This window comes from Physeter macrocephalus, chromosome 20 (genome assembly GCF_002837175.3).
Source record: "Physeter macrocephalus isolate SW-GA chromosome 20, ASM283717v5, whole genome shotgun sequence".
In the NCBI taxonomy this organism is placed as follows: Eukaryota; Metazoa; Chordata; class Mammalia; order Artiodactyla; family Physeteridae; genus Physeter; species Physeter macrocephalus.
In genome coordinates, this window is record NC_041233.1 from 47,786,039 (window position 1) to 47,806,040 (window position 20,002).

Below are 20,002 nucleotides of genomic sequence, written 5' to 3' on the forward strand. Positions count from 1 at the left end.
GGAGCACAGGCTCCGGATGCGCAGGCTCAGCGGCCATGGCTCACGGCATGTGGGATCTTCCCGGACCGGGGCACGAACCCGCGACCCCCTGCATCGGCAGGCGGACTCTCAACCACTGCGCCACCAGGTAAGCCCGGAAGTAGAATAATATTTTTGAAACTATTACTGAGGTAATTAAATGAAATCATTCACTGGGCCCAGCCCAGATCGCAGACCCTTTTCAGATCCACTGAGAGTTAGTGTTTCCACTGCTTCCAGCTCCCCTGAGTGCAAACACTAGTGTTAAAGCTTAGCTCATAGAAAAGCATCTCTGGGAACCATAGCATTTAAGAAGTTGGTGTCGAGAAGAAGGAAACTTGCCAAATGAAAACTATTCTTGTCCTTTAACTTATCCCTAAACTTAGACGTTCACTCATATATGGATAAAGGCATAGCTCACAGCCAAAGAACAGAGCAATTTTCTGGAAAATGAGACATGAAAGGGTTTACTTCATGTAAGACTGCCTCTCAGATTTTTAGAAGTGTCAGCACACACAAGTATAATACATGAAGGAAATCTTCTAAGATGGACTCAAAGAAAATAGCTGACCCTTGCCTATGTTTTAGCATCATACTGCCACATCCAGCCAGGCAATTTCTTTCACAGCAATTTTTTGGAAGGTAACAGGCATGTAGGGGTGTGTGGAAGGTAAATACGCAAAGGATACGAATGCAGGCATATCCATCACCATCGTATTGAGAAAGTCACACCACGTGGTAAGAGGTGGTGCAGTCAGGTCCCTTCAGGTCATTTGCTCAGTATCAAAAAGCGTGGCGAGCCCCTCTCTTATTTGAGGGAGGGAGGAGGGGAGAGACATGGGGAAGAAAGAGGCTTTACTTACAGATTGAACGTGTATCCCTGTATCCACATACACTCTGGGCATGATCATGGGCAAGTAATGTAACCTCTCCGAGTCTTGATTTCCTCCTCTGTAATTTCTGATAACAAGAAATTTTCTACAAAGTTGTGGGGTTAAAGGAGGGCTAGATGAGATTATGTAGATAAAAGTGCCTGATACATGGAAGAGACTCAGTTACTAACAATTATTTGTATTGACTTAGACTGCCAAGCAGATACTGGAGGAAGCAGGCCTCCTTTCTTTACAGAGAGAGATAATTATAATAATAATACCCCATAGTTAAGTAGTGTTTTATATATTACTATTAAAATAACCTTTCTTGGGACTTCCCTGGCGGTCCAGTGGTTAAGACTCCGCACTTCCACTGCAGGGGCCCGGGTTCCATCCCTGGTCAGGGAACTAAGATCCCACATGCCAGGCAGTGTGGCCAAAAATAAATAATAAATAAATAAATAAATAAAATAACCTTTTTTGTGGGTACTATTAGCAGACCCATTTTACAGATTATTAAGTCACTTTCCCAAAGTCGCAAAGTTATTAAGTGGAAAAGCCAAGACTCAAATCCCTTCTTTTCCTTAAAAGTCCAATGCCTTATCTCAGAGTGGTTTAAGCAGAAAAACGGGGGCTGTGGGAACCACCTGAAGGAAGCTCTACTGGCAAAGTGGGGTTGGCTACTGAGCTTCTTTGGCAATAGGTTTCATGGACTCGCCAAAGTCTTTTTAAGGCCCCTCTATCTTTTTTCATCAGCCATCTTTTTTTAAATATAGATTTTATTTATTTATTTGTTTATTTTTGGCTGTGTTGGGTCTTCGTTGTTGTGCGCTGGCTTTCTCTAGTTGCGGCGAGCGGGGGCTACTCTTTGTTGCAGTGTGCTGGCTTCTCATTGCGGTGGCTTCTCTTGTTGCAGAGCATGGGCTCTAGGCGTGCAGGCTTCAGTAGTTGTGGCTTGCGGGCTCTAGAGCACAGGTTCAGTAGTTGTGGTGCACGGGCTTAGTTGCTCTGCAGCATGTGGGATCTTCCCGGACCACGGCTCAAACCCATGTCCCCTGCATTGGTAGGCGGATTCTTAACCACTGTGCCACCAGGGAAGCCCTCATCAGCCATCTTGAGACTGCTTTTGTACAATCTAGGACAAGGAGAGAGATCAGCTCTCGGGCCACACAGACAAACCAGGAAAGAGGAACAGAAACACGTGGGATTTGAAAGTTGGCTCTAACCTAAATTACTTCTGTTTTGTCAGGAAATGTGTTTTGTTTTCTCATCTGATAATATGTGTGCATGATATGTCAAGATTTGAACCAGCTCAACAACTATAACAAAAGGACAAATGTCTTGGGAACTTACAATGCAGTCATATTCCTTATCCTGACCTTGCCCAAGGTTCAAGTCCCCACTCCACACTGAAAATAGCATAGTAGTTAAAACTGAGGACTCTGGGATCTAACTGGTGGGTTTTTATCCTACTATGTAAAACTTTGTGAAGGTTCTTCATCTCTTTGTGTGTCAGTTTTCTTCTCCTCTCTAAAAGTCAGATACCGATTATTGGATTCACTTTCAACAATAAAGGAGTTAATGTATAGAAAACAGGTAAAAGAATGCTTGTCACATAGTAGGTACTCGATAAATTAGGAGTGCATACTAATTGTAAAGGTTTCCATACCTCATATAACAGAGCTCAAAGTACACAAAGCAAAAACTGATAGAACTAAAATGAGAAATAGTTCTATCACAATTGATTACAATTACGATTGTAAGCAGAGACTTGAAAAACTCAATAATTGACAGAACAAGTAGAAAGAAAATAAATATATAGGAGACTTGGATAACACTTCATTCAACTTGATGTAATTGATAATTACAGAATACTCAACACACTAGAATAAATACTCTTTTCAAGTACTATTATGGAGTGAATGCTTGTGTCCCCACCCCCTATATTCATATGTTGAAGTTCTAACCCGCACTGCAGTGGTATTTGGAGGTGAGGCTTTTGGTAGGCAATTAGGCTTAAATGAGGTCATGAGGATGGGGCTCCCATAATGAGATTCGTGTCCTTACAGGAAGAGGAATAGAGTCCAGAGCTTGCTCTGCATCACCTGAGAACATAAAAAGAAGGTGACCATCTGCAAGCCAGGAAGGGGGCCCTCGCCAGGAACTGATCTGCAGTGATCTTGGACTTCTCAGCCTCCAGAACTGTGAGAAATAAATGGCTGTTATTTAAGCCACCCAGTCTATGGTATTGTGTTACAGTAGCACCAGCTGACTAATATGAGTACACATGAAACATTTGCCAAGATAGACGAACGACATTCTGAGCCACAAAACAAGCCTCCATGAATTTTAAACCATTCAAAACATACAAAGTGGATGTCATCAATGAAAATGGAAGGTAAAGAACTCCAAAATTTATTGGAGAAACTCTCAGAAACAGCATTTTTGGAACCCTGGAAAAGAACCAAAAGCTTGCAGGAAGGAGGAAAGTGCTTAATTAAGAAAAAAATGGCTGAATCCTAACTTACCTTGGTCCAATCTCCCACTTCCCAGTTCAACATCATTAGTCATTAGGGAAATATAAATCAAAACCATGAGATATCACTTCACACCTGCCAGAATGGCCATATGTAGTGTAAACCCTGACAGTGAGTCTTTTTTGTGTTTCTGTGATGTAAGTGCCTGACTTAAGTTTTGACTGCCGAGGCATCCACTTCAAAGATGACTATCTAGAGTAAGCACATTGCCAGTCACATGGGCTAGATAAAGAGCCAGGCTGCCTTCCTCCACTGAGGCGTCTTTGTTTTAGAGATCTTGGCTAATTTAAATAACTGACCATTTGGGCCACTTGTCTCCCCCCACCAACTGTCTAAGGTTGTAAATTCATCAATAAAGAGTGAACCAACAAAACCCTAGGCTCCCATCCTTGACCCCAATAAAAGCCAAACCCCAGGTCTGTGTGTACTCACTCTCTCACGCCCTCCCTCTCTCTCTTTCCCCCCACCCCCACCCCAGCCTTGCTGTAAGGCTCCAGGTGTGCTGCATAATTCCCAGCTCCTGTAAGTAATAAACATTTATTTTTCAAAGTTTCCTGATTCCTATTGCTGAAGATGCCCTTGTAATCATAATAAGAGCTGCGGGGCTTCCCTGGTTGCGCAGTGGTTGAGAGTCCACCTGCCGATGCAGGGGACACGGGTTCGTGCCCCGGTCTGGGAAGATCCCACATGCTGCGGGACGGATGGGCCCGTGAGCCACGGCCGCTGACCCTGCGCGTCAGGAGCCTGTGCTCCGCAACGGGAGAGGCCACAACAGTGAGAGGCCCGCGTACCAAAAAAAAAAAAAAAAAAAAAAAAGAACTGCAATGGCCAATCCAATTTCAACATTGGTTGTTGGTAGGCTAAGATTGGCACACAAAACACCATAATTTTTTTGAATGAAAATAACAGGTGTTGGGAGGATATGAAGAAATTGGAACTCTCATGTATTTCTGGTGGGAATATAAAGTGGTACATTCACTTTGAAAACAGCCTGGCAGTTCCTTAATAATTAAACATAGTGTTACTGTATGACCCAGCAATTCCACTCTTAATTATACCCCAGAGAAATGATAACATATGTTGCCAGAAAAAAAGTACATGAATGTTTATAGCAGCATTATTCATAACTGCCAAAAGGTAGAAACAGTCCAAATGTCCATCAGCTGATTAACTGAGACAAAATGTGGTATATCTATACAAAGGGATGTTATCTAACAAAAAAAAAAAAAAAAAAAGAAGAAGAGGTACTGATACCTCCAATAACATGGCTGAACCTAGAACACATTATTCTAGTTGAAAGAAGTCAGAGGGAAAAGTCACATATTATATGATTCTGTTTATATGAAATGGCAGAATAAGCAAATCCATGGAGACAGAAAGTAGATTAGTGTTTCCCAGGAACTAACAGAAAGGGGAAATGAGGAGTGACTACTGACGGGTATGAGTTTCTTTATGGGTGATGAAAATTCTCTGGAATTTGATAGTGGTGATGGTTGAAAAACTTTGTGACTATCTGAAAATCTACTGAATTGTACACTTAAAAATAGTTTAAATGGTAAATTTGATGTTTTGTAAGTTTTATCTCAATTTAAAAAAATACAAAGTACATTCTCTGACCAAAATGGAATTAAATCTGAAATCGATAACAAAGAGATAACATGGAAAAATGTCAAAAATTAGAAATGAAACAACACAATTTGACATAACCAGGGGTCAAAAAATAAATCAAAAGTGAAATTAGAACATTTTTTGAATTGTATTAAAATGAAAACATAACAGAATTTGTGATATAGCCAAGACAGTGCTGATAGGAAATTTATAGAACTAACATATCTATATTAGAAAAAAGATATCAAATAAATGACATCAGTTTCCTCCTTAAGAAACTAGAAAAAGAAGAGTAAAATTAACCTAAGTAAATAAGTATGGGAATAGAAATAAATGAAGTAGAAACCAGAAAAATACAACAATAAATGAAAGCAAAAGCAGTTTCTTTGAGAAGATCAATAAAATGGATAAACCTCTAGTTACACTGATGAGAATAAAAAAAAAGACACAAATTATCAATATCACATATGGGAGAGGTGACATAAATACACATCCTACAGATACTAGAAGGATAATAAGTAAATATCATAAAAAGTTTTATGCCAATAAATTTGACAAATTGGAAGAAATGGAGAAGTTTCTGAGCTGTCTTATAAAGAAACAAATTACCTAAATAGCCCTGTATCTATTAAAAACATTGAATTTGGTGTTGGGAGGGGCGGGAAGGAGGGGATCATCCCACAAGAACACTCCAGGTTCTCATGGCTTCATTTTGCCAATATTTGAGGAAAATATAGAACCAGTTCTAAGTAAACTCTTCTGTAACATCAAAAAGGAAAGAATATTTTATAATTCATTCCATGAGGCCAGCATTAAACTGATATATTACCAGAAAAAAAAACATTATAGAAAAGAAAATATAGAACAATATTCCTCATAACCATACAAGAAAAATTCTTAACAAAATTTTAGCCCATCTAATATATCAATATAATAAAAGGATATTACACCATGACCAAGTGGGATTTATACCAGGAATGCAAGTTTGGTTCAACATTTGAAAGTCGATCAATCCAGTTCACCATATTAACAGACCAGAAAGAAAAACCATATAATCATCTCAAAAATGCAGTAAAAGAATTGGTGAAAATGCTTTCCAACATTCATTCCTCATGAAAACTTAGAAAACTAGGAAGATAATTCTTCAATCTGATAAAAGGAAAGTACAAAAAACTTAGAAATAATATCATACTTAATGATGAAAGAATGAATGTTTTTCCTCTAAGATCAGAAGTAAGTCAAGGATGTCCTCTATTATCATTTCTATTTAATAATTTACTGGAGGGTCTAGCCTTCTAGCCAATGCACTAAGGCATAAATAAGCCAGTGTAATAAGGCATAAATAAGCCAGTTCAATAAGGAATAAAAAGCATTCAGATAGGAAAGGAAAAAGAAAAAATTTTCCTTATTTGTATGCATAGCTTCTTTGCATATTTCCACTCCATTTCGGATCCCAGCCTGTCAAGAGTTTGACAAGAGTTTGACTATCATCTTTATTCTGCAGGCTGGGATCTGGAATGGAGTGGAATTTCTCAAATGCAACATCCTGCATACAGGCTGCAGTGACAATGTATACACAACCTCCATCTCACAGTAACTACAAAGACAAGGTCAGATAACATCTTAGAAGATGGTCTTCATCTAAGAGTAAAACCTGCCTTAAGACCTGGCTAATGAGCTTGAATTGGGAAAACCAGAGGTCAGAGAGATATGGGTAACAGGAAAGGGATAGGACTTGCAAGAGCCAGTAGTAAGGGAGAACTTACAGTCAGGTGAAATGGTGGCAGCTACTTCAGGCCATGACCTATGGAATGGACACGTTGGAAAGGACGTGAGCAATGCAATACGACAGCGTGGGTCCCTGCTCTAGCTCTCACCATAAAGCTATTTAATTTGGGGCAATTTACTAAAACTTTCAGGCTTGTCTGTGAAATAAGAACAAGCACACAATGTATTTCACCTGGCTGGCTCTCTCTTGTCATTCAACCTCACTTAAATACCACTGCTTCAAAGAGGACTTCCTTCACCTCCTATATACAGGAACCCTCCCCCAAGTTTTCAGGTCCTCTCTATCACATTAACTTGGTTTATTTTCTTCAAGCATTAGCATAATCTGAAATTAATTTGTTCATTCATTTGTTTACTTGTTTGTTGTCTGGGGTGGTGCTTTGAGATCAATTAATAAAGACATTACTTAAGTAAGCAGATAGTTAGCTCTGACAAAAAGGTTGTTTTTAAGGATGCAAGGAATCATTTGTGCAAAATATCTGGGCCATAGTAAGCAATTGTTACCTAAGAGCTATATTATGATGATGATGGTGATGATGGTGATGATGATCACTGCTATCATTATTATTTATTATCACACTGTAAGTGCTCCTGAAAGTGTTGATTGAATTGAAGAGCTGGACATGAGGCCAGGGGGGCACACAGAGCGGTCCGCAGTGGGCTGATGTGCTAGACTGTGCTCTGGTGACATGGTCACAAAAAAGCTCCCTGGCTGAAGCAGGCCACTGATGAGGGTCAAACCAGGATCGAAACCTGGAGCCCCAGACCACAGTTCCTGGCTGTTTGCATAGCTGGCTGGCTGCTCAGCTGGCAGGACTTACGCGTGGGACCCACCTCTACAGTCCCTTACTAGTTCCTCTTCATTGCCCTTCAGGAGGGATCACCACCCCATCTCACCAGACGAGTGTATGTCATACCTGAGTTGCATACAGAACTTTTCTTTGCAAACTTCTTTCATTTATGATCCCCTTCTCCCTTTCATCATTGAATACTAGCTTTGCTGTTCCTCCCATCCAGTCTTAAAACATCCCACTGAGCAAGCCCAGTTTGGGGAAATATAGGGAAAAGCTGCCTCTGGAAATGTCCCCCTGAATGAGTTCATGGACTAGCCTCCCTTGATGACAGTATAATCCCTGCTTATAGAAATTCATATTTTCCTTGCAGAAAGAGGAACAGGGTCATAAAGCAAAGGCCAAATATAAACTCTTCTAAGCAATCTTTGACTCATTTTTCTACAAAGGCCTGAGAATTTGACATGGAAAAAGGAAAAAGTGAACTACTGAGGAATACTGCTGACAAGTGTAGGTTCTGGAACCAGTCTGTCTGGTATGTGTCACGACTCTGCACAAACTAGCTGAGTGATATGGGGCAAGTTTCTTAACCTCTCTGTCACTCTTGGGTTTGCTGTGAGGAATTAAATGAGTTACTAGATGTAAAATGAGTCAAATAGAGGCTGGCACATAGGAAACACTTGATAAACATCAGCTGGAAAACAAAACAAGATAAAAACAAAAGAAATAGGCAACAAAAGAGACAGCTGGACACAGGCAGACAGAGACAAGGAAAATCCCAAGATGCATCACATGGGAAATTAGCCCAGCAGAGGTCAGGCTATGTGTTAGAGAGCTGCTAGCATCAGCTGAGACCCCAAACCCATGAGGACTCCAATGTGCCACTGTTGGGTCCATTACCTGTAGGAGATCTGTTAGGAAATAGAGATGTGTCGTCTGTGGGAAAAATGGGACTTGGGTAAGGTTTGGGCTTCCAAGTAGGCTTTGATTCAAAGTCTCTTTGATGGGATTTGGGATGTCTTAGCACAAGTTTAAAATCAACTCTGCTGTTATAAACCAGCAGTGCTTGCCCAGCTTGGGCAATGGAAGGTCAACATGGGATTTATTGCTACTATGTAATGTCAGAGCGCTCACTTTGTACTTCACATTGGTCCCTAACAACCACACATACTCAGTTTGCCCACCTGGGCTGTGGGGCAACACAGCCTCCGGCCACCACGTAGGATGTGCCAATTTGTTGTCCACTGAAGACAACCACCCATAACTCCTCGATTGCTTGCATCAAAGAGATTTCCTCCTTCAACCTAAAGGCAGAAGGACACCACAGAACTCCCATGTTTTAATCAGCGTTCTCTTTGACAAGAACCAGAAAGGCATTTAAACAGCCAAGAAGAGGAATTTATTAGAAAGTCATGGAACTCAAAGGCAGGAAGTACAGCAGGGCTTACTGCCTGGAACCTGTGGAGCCCCCAGAACCAAAGCAGCTGACTGCCCTTACTACCCTCCTTCCCCCACCCTCCTTCCAGGGCTGTATGTGTCTCATCTCTCCTCCTTGGAAATCTATTCATCCTCCCTTTGTTCTGCGGATGACCTTTCTCTGCATCTTCATTCACATGGCACAAGATGGTAGCCCCCAAATGGTTATCTTGACCCCTTGTTTAATATCCAAAATTCTTGGAAGATAATCTTTTTATTCCGATGTGGATCAGATTCCAGCCCAGGTCCAGGAAACTGTGGCCACAATAGAGGGATCAGATAGTACAATTGGCTGCTCCTGAACTCTGTGTGTGTGGAGTAGGGTGGGGTGGGGAGGAGGGGAGGTCCTCAGAGAAAGCAGTCTAGATTTTTCAGGTTCTCAAACAGGTCTTTTTCCACCCGAGGCTGTCTCCGATAGGTCAGGAATACAGATAAGCAAAGGATGGTCTTAGACTGTGTGTGTGTCTGTGTACATATGTGTGCCTATTATGTTATCATTAAGTCCCCTGCTGTATTTTTTCATGTTAAATTAGCTTCAAAGCTAAGATTAAAAACATGAGGTCCTGGATTAACTTATCATCACCATCATCATCATCATCATCTAGTATAATTGATATCCAATAAACTACACATATTTAAAGTATAAAATTCAATAAATTTTGACATATGTATACACCTATGAAACCAGTCCCACAAGCAAAGGTACTGAACATATTCATCATTCCTAAAAGTTTTCTCATGCCCCTTAGTGATCCATCTTTGCAGCCACTCTTCCTCCCCCAAACAACTGCAGTCATATGACTTTCTGTCATATGAATTCATTTACATTTTCTGGAATTTTATATACATGAAACCATATAGTACACACTTTTTGGGTCTGGCTTCCTTTACTCAGCATAATTATTTTAAGATTCATCTTTGTTGTTGCATGCATCGAGTTCATTTTTGCTTATTGCTGAGTTGTATTCCATTGCATGGAGGCTTTCTTAAACATTTTCTAAAACAAGATTTTCAGAGTTCACAGGAATAAAAGAAAAGTTCACACCAGCTATGCATGAAGGTATGCAAAATAGACCTCAGCAAAATTTGAAATGAACGCTTCACTCAAGTTCCTATAAATCAGCAGAGCTGTTTATGTTGTGTTTCTCCAAATGATTAATGAAGAATGTGGATCACAACAATTCCTAAGCAGTGTCCCCTAACTGCATGTCTGCTGCTCAGCAGGAGACAGCCCCCAGTGGCTCTGAGGACCCAGAGGGTGGGAGGGAAGCAGAAGGGAAAAGCAGGAAGAGCACGGGTCTTTGAGTTCTAACCCAGCTGTGTGACCCCAGGAAAGTTACTTCCCATCTCTGAGCCTCGGTTTCCTTATTCATAAAATAGGGAAACTGGACAGTGGTGTCTCAGCCTTAGCATTTGTAGAATCTCCGAGCTGGACAGTGTCAGCATGTGAGCTATCTTCCCTCGGCGATGCTGGATCTCAGGCAGATCAAACCCACTGCCAAGCATGGGTCACTCTTCCTTTTCAGCTCATGACAGGGAACTCAAACTGCCTAGTGAAGGGTGACTTCTTTTCAGTTACTGTCCAACTCCAAGAGGCTTCTTCTTTCAAAAGCCTTTTGAGGCCAAATTCCACTTATTCAGCAGGCTGCAGCTCCTGGCTTGGAGCCCGTCCTTGGTACAGAAAGAAGAGCCCTCTCCTGGCGTGTCTCAGATTGACCCAACTTCTGACTCTGGCACAAATACTACCGCTCCGGCTACTTCTGCAAACTGCGCTACCCTGGGGCCAGCTTCCTCCACTTCTGGTCCCTCTAAAGCTCACCTCTCCTCCTATATTCTCCTAAGATTCAGCAGGGCAGCAAGAGCCAGGGCATGCAGAGGAGAGGAATACAAGTAACGGAAGGTATGGAGCCCAAGAGGCAGGGGCTGGATGGAGGAAGCGTTCCATCCATGAAGGAGTGTGGTCGTGGCAGAGATGGAGGGAGATGGCAGCCATAGCACCTTGGTGCCTCCCAGCTGCCGAAGGTCCACATCGTCCCACACCCACTCAGCAACTTGCTGCTCTATCTCATTGGAGCATCCCAGCAGCCTGAGGAAGTAGGCAATGCCAGTTATTATTACCCCAACCTCCACCCATTTCACAGAGAGAGAAACTGATGTTCAGTGTGATTCAATGATTTCTCCCCAAACAGAAAATCAGTCAGCTCAACCTCAGGCTCTTCAGACTCCAAGCCCTGGAGCCTCCCCTCCAGAGACATTTATTGAGCATTTTTCAAGTGTAAGATCCTTGAAGGAATCAAAGATCTGTAAGACATGACCTCTTCTTTCAGAGACCTTTCCCCCACGGCAGAGAAGGCAATTGCTTCGCTGGAAGGCAGAAGGTAAAGTCACTGTAAGAGGCACCAAAGAAACGCTCTAGGCGTGAGAAGGGGAAGCAAGGAAAATCTCGCTTTTCCTCTGGCCCTGGGCAGTTCTGTGAGCTGTGGAAGAGAGACAACTTGAGTTTTTCTTCTTGTTTTGAGTAGTGATCAAAAGGAATAGAAAAAATAAATAAGCAAAAGATATTTAGAAGGAGGAAATGCTCTTGGGCCTTTGTCCAAAGAACTTCTGTTCACACTAACTTCCTTTTATTTTAATGCATTCATTCAATGCAAACCACTTAATGCATCCCAGCTGAAAGGGAGAAAGAGAGAGAAAAAGACACTGAATGCCTGACTTTCGGTGTGACATCCAAAAAAGGGTTAACTTTGATTATATCTGTGGGGGAAGTAAGTTCATTGAATGGGGATGGTTGTTACTTTTTACCTTACATTGTTCTCTAGGTTTGAAAGTTTTCCATGACCATGTGTTACTTTTATGTTAAAAGAGAAATCTATGTCTTCATCTCCACCTCTCTCTCGGCTTGTTTTGCTGCAGGCTTATCATCTCACGCCTGCAATTATAACCCTTTTGTAGCAACTTCTAACAAAAGAGCTACTATTTACAGTTTCTGCTCTATGTGGAGCAGAGTGCTAATTTCTTTAAATATCCTCCTTATTCCTCACCATAATTCTACAAGTAGGTATTACCACCCTCTTTTTCCAGATGAGGAATCTGAGCCTTAGATGAAGTAATCTGCTCAAACACACAAAGTTCATAAATGGTGGAGGCAGGATTAGAATCCAGGCAGAACGTGCAATGGTCCTAACTGGAATCACCACTACCATTCTCTGCTGCCAGTTACCTTCTTCCACCAGATCTGATCACATCACCCCTTTGCTTAAGATCTGTGGAACTCTCACCCCTGTCCCCCACCATTGCCTAAAGAATACAACCTAAGCTTATTAGCATGTCATTTCCAAGTCCAGTTTTCAATTCATCCATGTCCTCATTATAAATCAACAAATAATAGCAAGGCCTAATGTTAATTTCAAAGCAATTTTCCATACAATCTCCCAAATCCCTGTGACATAGGCAAACGAGCAAGTGGTTCGAAGCAGCTTCAATAGCTTGTCAAGTGGTGAGACAACATGCCTTGACGTTCCTTCTTTGTTCACCCAGTGCTTGGAGCTTCCCACCATGTTTCTGGCATATCCTGTTATTTCATCCCTCTCTGATTTACATGCTGTTTCTTCTTCCAGGTATGCCCTTTACCCCGCCCAGTGAATGCATACAAATTTTTCATGATTTCTAGTGTTTAAAGGACCTGTCTTTCTTTGGGCTCCCTTAACAACCTGTTAACACACCCCCATTATAGCACTAACTACATTAGATTAGATGCATTTGCTTGCCTGATTCTCTTTCCCAGTAGACTGTGAACTTCTCTAGAACAGAGATTATGGGTTGTGGGCATGGCCTTAGTTAGGAAGCGAATTGGACTAGTGATGGAGGATGGAATGAATGAAGAAAAACATGATTAATGGCAAATCTGTGTTTCTACTGCTTCCAGGATTCACACAACAGTGAACCAGTATTTATCAAGAACGAGGCATAGTACTAGGGGCACAGATGAATGATAAACAGGACCGAAATAGTAGTGTGTGGTGTAGTTAGAGAAAGAGAGAGGAGTGTATATATATATATATATACATATCCGTATATATACACATATACCTGTATATACATATGTATATATATACACATATACACATATATCTGTATTACATATTACTACATATTACATATGCATATATAATATATGGTAGATGTACGTATATAATGTCTCTATGTACACATATATGTCACGTTTAAACATGTATATATATAGTGTATATATATATTACGGGTACGTATATACATTTATAGGGTGTATAAAGTATGTTTGTACATATATAGTGTTCATACATATACTGTGTATGTTCACATACACATATATAGTGGGCAAATGCATGTCTGTGTCCGTATAACAGTGTGTGGACATATAGTTTGTATGTGGTAGGTACATATACAGTGTGTATACATATGTCGTGCATTTATGCACATTCATATGGCCTGTGCACGTAGAGGTGCCCACGTGTGCACTAGAATGCAATGCAAGCGGAGATTTAGAGGGTGCACCAGAAGATGGTAGGAAGGATCGTCATTATACACAACATAGATATTTTTTAATAAAATGAGAAGCACCTTGAGGCTGGCCTCCCTGCTGAGGAGAGCGTGCAGCCACTGAAGGAAGGAGAAACAGCTGGAGAATTAGGAAGGAAAACAACATAGAGAAACATCACGAAAACCAAGCAAGAACCACATTCTAAGAGGCTGGTGAGCAGAAACAAATACCGTAAAAACAAAGCCAAGGAGATGGCAAATCAAGGGGTGGGAAATCGTTGGATTTGATCATTAGGAAGATAGCAGTGAATAGGGAGTGAAAGTCTAAGGAAGAGGTGGGGGTGGGATAACTCAGAGGTGAGGAAACAGAATCAGACAAACACAGACTTCTGGCTCTTTCCAACACTTTGGCTTTGAAAGGATGATGAGAGAAGCAGCTTTGATAAAAGCTGGATCAAAAACTTGTCTTGTTTTGGTTCCCTGTAGACAGGAGAGCTCAAACATGTGTGTGGACAGAAGGTTACGATCCTGGTACAGTCCTGGAGCTCACATCGTGAAGCATCATTTGTAGCAAACACAAATACAGTGCAGACCTCCAACCCACCTAGCTCTAGGCAGCTCAAAATCTCTCACAAGAGTAGCTCAAAATCTCTCACAACAGCTCTAGGAGGTAGGTTCTATAATTAACTACATTTTACAGTTGAGGAAGCCAAGCACAGAGAGGTTAAGTAACTTGTCCAGAGTCACTCAGCTAGTTAAGTCCCAAGTCCAGTTTGGGACTTGAGTAGCTCAAAATCTCTCACAACAGCTCTAGGAGGTAGGTTCTATAATTAACTACATTTTACAGTTGAGGAAGCCAAGCACAGAGAGGTTAAGTAACTTGTCCAGAGTCACTCAGCTAGTTAAGTCCCAAGTCAAGTTTCCCCCACACACCCCTCCCGGGGCAATCTGGCTTCAGCATGTGTACTCTTCCCTGATGTGCAATGAGGGGTACAGAAAACAGAGCCTTTGACCTGTTTCATGCTTTCCCAAGTCCTGCTGAGATTAATCTGGCTTTCTCTCTTGCCAAGCAGAGGCTTTGAATGCATGGCGGACGCTGTGTTTGACAGGGGAGGAACAGCCGAGGGAGGCCATTTGTTGGTGTTGCAGGGTTTGTAGCTCACTGGCAGTTGTGAACATTACCATAAGCACCATCCAAAGACAGGTATAGTATACACTACAAGACCTAAGTTCAAGAACCAGCTCCAAATCCTAGTATTTTATCATCCGGAGCAAGTCACTTAACCGGTGCAGATACCAATTCTCCATCCATAACATGGAAAAATAATGATAATAAAAATAAAAATTAAAAAAATAGTAACTATTCTACATCCCTTAGAGTGTAACTGTAAGGAACAAGTGAAACAAGGTGAGAAAGTTCATGCAAATGTGCATTATTTCGTTATTATCATTATTCTTCTTCTCTCAAAACTATCCAAGAAATTGCTCATCCTCTCCACTCCCCCAGTTCCACCCCCCAAGGTATTAAAAACTGCTAAGACATCCTACTCTGAGAAAGTGTTCTGAACCCAAGTAATTTCCACGTGCACAATTTGTCCTAAATGGGAAATTCCCTTACACAGTGAGGCATTATGACCCATTTCAAAAATTCTCTGGGAGTGAGCTGTAACAAATTGTCACTATCAGCAGGCAGGGGAGACCTTTGCGATCTGCTCTCTGCACCTCTCTGCCCTCAGCTCTCCCTGGCGCCCCCAGCTGTGCAGCCACTCCCACGCTGGTGGTGGGGACCTACATGCATTTCCCGCGGTAGTGCCTTCTGTCTCCTGTATCCACATCTTTGGGATGTTTTTTCCACCTTGTCAACCTGCAGAATATTTTTCAAAACTCATCTTAGGCATTACTTCTCTTCCTCACTCTTCCTGCCACTCGCAGGATAAACTTAACCACTTTATTTATGCCCACATGCTATTTGCAGACTGCTTTTGGATGCCTAAAGCTGCTCAAAGCAACTAATAGTATATATTCTACACCAGCCTGTTCATCCCCCTTTTCTTTCTCTGCTCACCATTTGGCTCATGATACTAACATACTACCTCCAGTGAGGCATTTTCCCCTCACTACCTGCGCTTGTGAATTTCACTTTTTATTCATGATATAATCTTTAAGTCCCAGCATGGTCCTGCTGCGGACAGAGGAGGAGGTGAAGCCAAGAGGGCACGCCCACTGGGAGGGAATGTGAGAAAATCAGAGGGGCATCCAGGCACTCTGATTGCGTCTTGCAAAGGTTTGGAGCACTGAAACATATTTCTAGGGAGGTTCATTTGGCAGAGTATGGATATCAGGTCTTTAGATGGATTTTTTTCATCTTTAAACAAGATAGTTTGGTGCATATATTATGAGCCTAGAATTCCATGCAAAGCTGCCTTTCTTTAGATCTTTTGTCTAAATTGCCTTGATTTTTTAACTTTACCCTATCTATCTAAATGGTGTTCCAAAGATAAAATTAAAACAATTATGCAGCAGCAGAATGGGGTACATGATGGGTGACAGGTGTGCAGTCAGTTATAGGCACATTTACTGTCACAAGTAATCTATGAGAACAGCTGGGACACAATCAATCTCCTTTTGCAGGTGAGGAACTAGGGATCTAGGGCCAGATTTCACTTTTTTCTTTCTTTGAGAAAGGAGTATGCAGTTTGCATGTACGTCTTCATAAAGAAAAGTGAACATACAAAAATCTCAGATTGCAGAGACAATGTGTGATGGTCATTTGTATTAGATGGCTTTATGAAAAGGGGGGGCTCACTAATAATCCCTCCCCTACCTATCAGCCCCTTTAAAGCACACACTTGACTTACCAGTTTTGCAAAGCAAGGCACTTCACTAATTCTATTCATCCCCCAACACTGCCCTTTTCCCCCCAAATAATGCAATGGTGGCCCAGTGTTACTCTCTCCGTAAAATTTTACAGAGTAAGTTTTCTCAGTTTTCTGTTACACAGAAATCAACTAAAACACATCCAGCACAACAGTGTTTTTCCCTCTGTGAAATCTCTAGACCAAAACCAACAAACAGATCCCTTCTCCACCTCCTTTCCTACAAGCTCCCCCCCCACCAAACCTGCCACCACCAGATTCCTCTTTCCACAGCTGGGCTGATGCAGTCTGAGGAGCACCTGCCATCCCAGCTCCCTCTTTTCATTTCAGTTTTTATCAGTGAAAACGCCAGTGAAAATGCCAGAAGCCAGTACTTGTTTGGTTTATGTTCTTTTTTACTTTTTTTCAAGCATAAATAAGGTTTCCTTCGATATAAATATACAGGTCTATGAAAACAAAGTAAAAAGGTACAATAATCTTAGTCACTGTCCAGCAGGAACATGTTTCATTGTTTACAGAGTCAGAGATCAAATTATCCATAAAAATATATTATTTTAGCCTAGTTCTAGGACACCTTCAAACAGAGTAAAATTCCTTGTTCTACAAACAAACCCTTTTAGAGATTATTTAAATATGCCAGTGATTTTGGATACTTTATACCCAGAAATCAAGGCTATTGAAGTGAGCTAGAATTCCACATCAAGAATATAATTGTTGATATACAAACATTACATAAATTACTTTACTAGACTGTGAAAAATACATCAGATTTTCTCTATAAGTTTCCAGCAAATAAAACAAAAAAGCAACCTCAAGTGTGTCTCTCCGATTCAAGGGTGAAATGCACAATGCCTGAGGTACACCCACTCCTCACCACAGCACACACTACTATGCCGGGAGGGGTGCCTGCATGTCACTTGGCTCGAGCAGACCGCAGAGTTCCCAGTATTTTGTCCCAGTGTGTGAAGTAAGGGGCGAAGTTGCAGGTAAACTGGGAGTGATGCAGGTCGTGGTGCTCCACACCCCCATACCACCCGAAAGGTACCAGTTTGTGCGTGGACCAGGGGAAGTCGTAGCCCGAGTGGTCCTCCACCGACAGCCAGATGTTGACCACGTGGAAGGTCAGGACAGTGAGCGGGTGGCACTGGAGCAGCAAGACGTTCATCATGTCAAAGAAACCCAAGGAAAACTGCTCCCCGACGCTCATGTATTGCGTGGCCAGCGCAAACGGGTACGAGTTCTGGTGGTGCATCTTGTGGAAGTTCCGGTACAGCCAGGGCACCTTGTGGTGCAGCACATGCCACACGAAGAACTCGGTGTCGAAGAGCAGCAGGCAGAGCACGACGTGGCGGACCAGCTGGAGCAGCTCGGGGGCTTCAGGGGGCAGGAGGGCGGGGCTGGCCGCCCAGTGCAGCAGTGTCATGGGGAACACGAACACCACGTGCTGGTAGAGCGTCTGCCCCAGACAGGGCAGCAGCTGCCAAGCCGACGGCGAGAAGTCCGGGTGGATCTTGTAGCGCCGTAGCGCGGGCACCCAGGGGCACAGGACGTCCAGCACCACGAAGGGCAGGCAGAAGCCCACGTAGGTGGTGATGGAGAAGAAGACGGGGAAGAAAGGCGACCGGATGAGGGCCTCCCAGGTCCTCAGGCGGTCCCAGAGGGGCTGCAAGAACAGCTGGCCGGAGCTGCAGAGGACGTGGAACTCGGAGCCGTTGTGGCTGCTCATGATGAGGTGGTGTCTAGCAGCGGCGGCCGCTCGGGTCCTACCGACTTTTCTTAGGGCTTTCGGCCCCGCCCCGAGTGATGTCAGCCGCCTTTTTCTCCCTTTCCCGGTTTCGGGGAGCTTGCGTAATTAAATAATCCAACAGAGTTGCGCTTAGTTGCTGTAAGTACTCATCTACAGCTGCATTTAATCGGCATTCATGTATGCAGTTACGCAATGGCACGCAGTACTTTCTATGCATGCAGGATTACGTTCTGATTTTTTTTTTTTTTTTTTTTTTTTGGCGTTACGTGGGCCTCTCACTGTTGTGGCCCCTCCCGTTGCGGAGCACAGGCTCCGGACGCGCAGGCTCAGCGGCCATGGCTCACGGGCCCAGCCGCTCCGCGGCATGTGGGATCCTCCCAGACCGGGGCACGAACCCGTGTCCCCTGCATCGGCAGGCGGACTCCCAACCACTGCGCCACCAGGGAAGCCCCTGATTTTTTAATTGATGTACAATTTACACATGATACCATGCACAGATCTTCAGTGTAGAGTTTCTACGAGTTTTGACAACTCAATTCATGGATCATCACCATTCCCAAACAAGACGAAGAATATTTCCATCATCACCGGAAAGAGCTCCTTTGCAATCAATGCAGAATTACTTGTGTTTTTTAATACATACATAAAATTGCGTCTATGTGTTTTAATAAAGATACAAGTGTAACTGCATTAAAAAACAAAACAACTTTTAAAAGCCACGTACCTTTCGTATTTCGGATCTTTTCTTTCTGCTCTCGCCGTATTGATCTGACCAGCAGTGATCAGCAAACTAACCTTTCGCAGAGTTAACCGCGGGTCTTCGGCGGCGCGCGGCGGCCAGCAGCGCAGGAAATCAGACTGGCGGGACGGGAACCTCCTCCAGTTTCAGTGTCTCCGGTGAGGAGCTATGCACGCCAGCTCGCGGAGTGCTCCAGATCCCACCTCACGCAGACTCCCCTGGAGGAGCCCCACAATCTGGCGGGCGGGTCGTCCCTTCGCGGCGCAGCGCGCCGGGGTCGCCCAGACCAGCGACGGGAACTTGGAGGCACGGAGGGAAGAGAGGGGACCGCGACTGTTATCCTTCACTTTACCAAAAAAAAAAGACAAAAAAAAGTCAAGGTCTGGATTTAACATCCAGAGCCTGCCCAGATCTGGCTAAAAGCCGCTGCATCTCAATTTGGGGTGGAAGCAGTGAAATCAGTAAACCATCCACTTTGAGGAATCAAGGGAATATTTTTGCATTCTGGAAGCCTCAGGGGAGCCTGTTGATTGAACAGATGATGTCACGCCTTCCCTACCTTTCCCTTGCTGGCTTCGCGACGCCAACTTGCCCCACATCCTTGACGCCTATTCCTCCAAACCATCCCAGGCTCAGAGAGCCCACCGGCGAGGCCACGCTCACCTCTGCGTTTCTCCACCCTCAGCTGGAGTCGACTGGTCTGGACTGAGCCTGAATAAGTCGGTACTAAGGAGAGCTCTGCTGGGTCGGGGCGGGGGTAGGGGGTGACCCCGGAACTTGCATGAAAAGCAACCTCCGCGTTTGACCCGGGAGCCAGACACAAGGGGCACCTAGAGGATAGAAGTTTGGGACGGAAACTTCGAAGCCAGGGATCACTCCTAACCCTAGCTTTGCCTCTTCTTGCCTCACAGACAATAAGGTTGGGGCCAGCGCCTCTCTCCATGAAGCTTTGCGTATTCTTATCACCCCTTCCTTTCCAAAGGGAAATAACAATAGTAGCCATCGCATGAGGCTACTGCAAGCATTAAATGA

At 43.2% G+C, this 20,002-nt stretch overlaps 1 protein-coding gene across 1 annotated transcript; it reads right to left on the reverse strand.

Moving 5' to 3' along the window:
- Window positions 1-17,323: 17,323 nt before the first annotated feature.
- Window positions 17,324-18,453, reverse strand: CH25H (cholesterol 25-hydroxylase). Its single transcript, XM_007100977.4, has one exon. The coding sequence runs from the start codon at window positions 18,208-18,210 to the stop codon at window positions 17,398-17,400; it is 813 nt and encodes a 270-aa protein (XP_007101039.1). The 5' UTR covers window positions 18,211-18,453; the 3' UTR covers window positions 17,324-17,397.
- Window positions 18,454-20,002: the final 1,549 nt, after the last annotated feature.

What these genes read in the sequence shown, in the direction of transcription:
- CH25H (XM_007100977.4), bottom strand. Translation starts at nt 18,210, where the DNA reads ATGAGCAGCCACAACGGCTCCGAGTTCCACGTCCTCTGCAGCTCCGGC.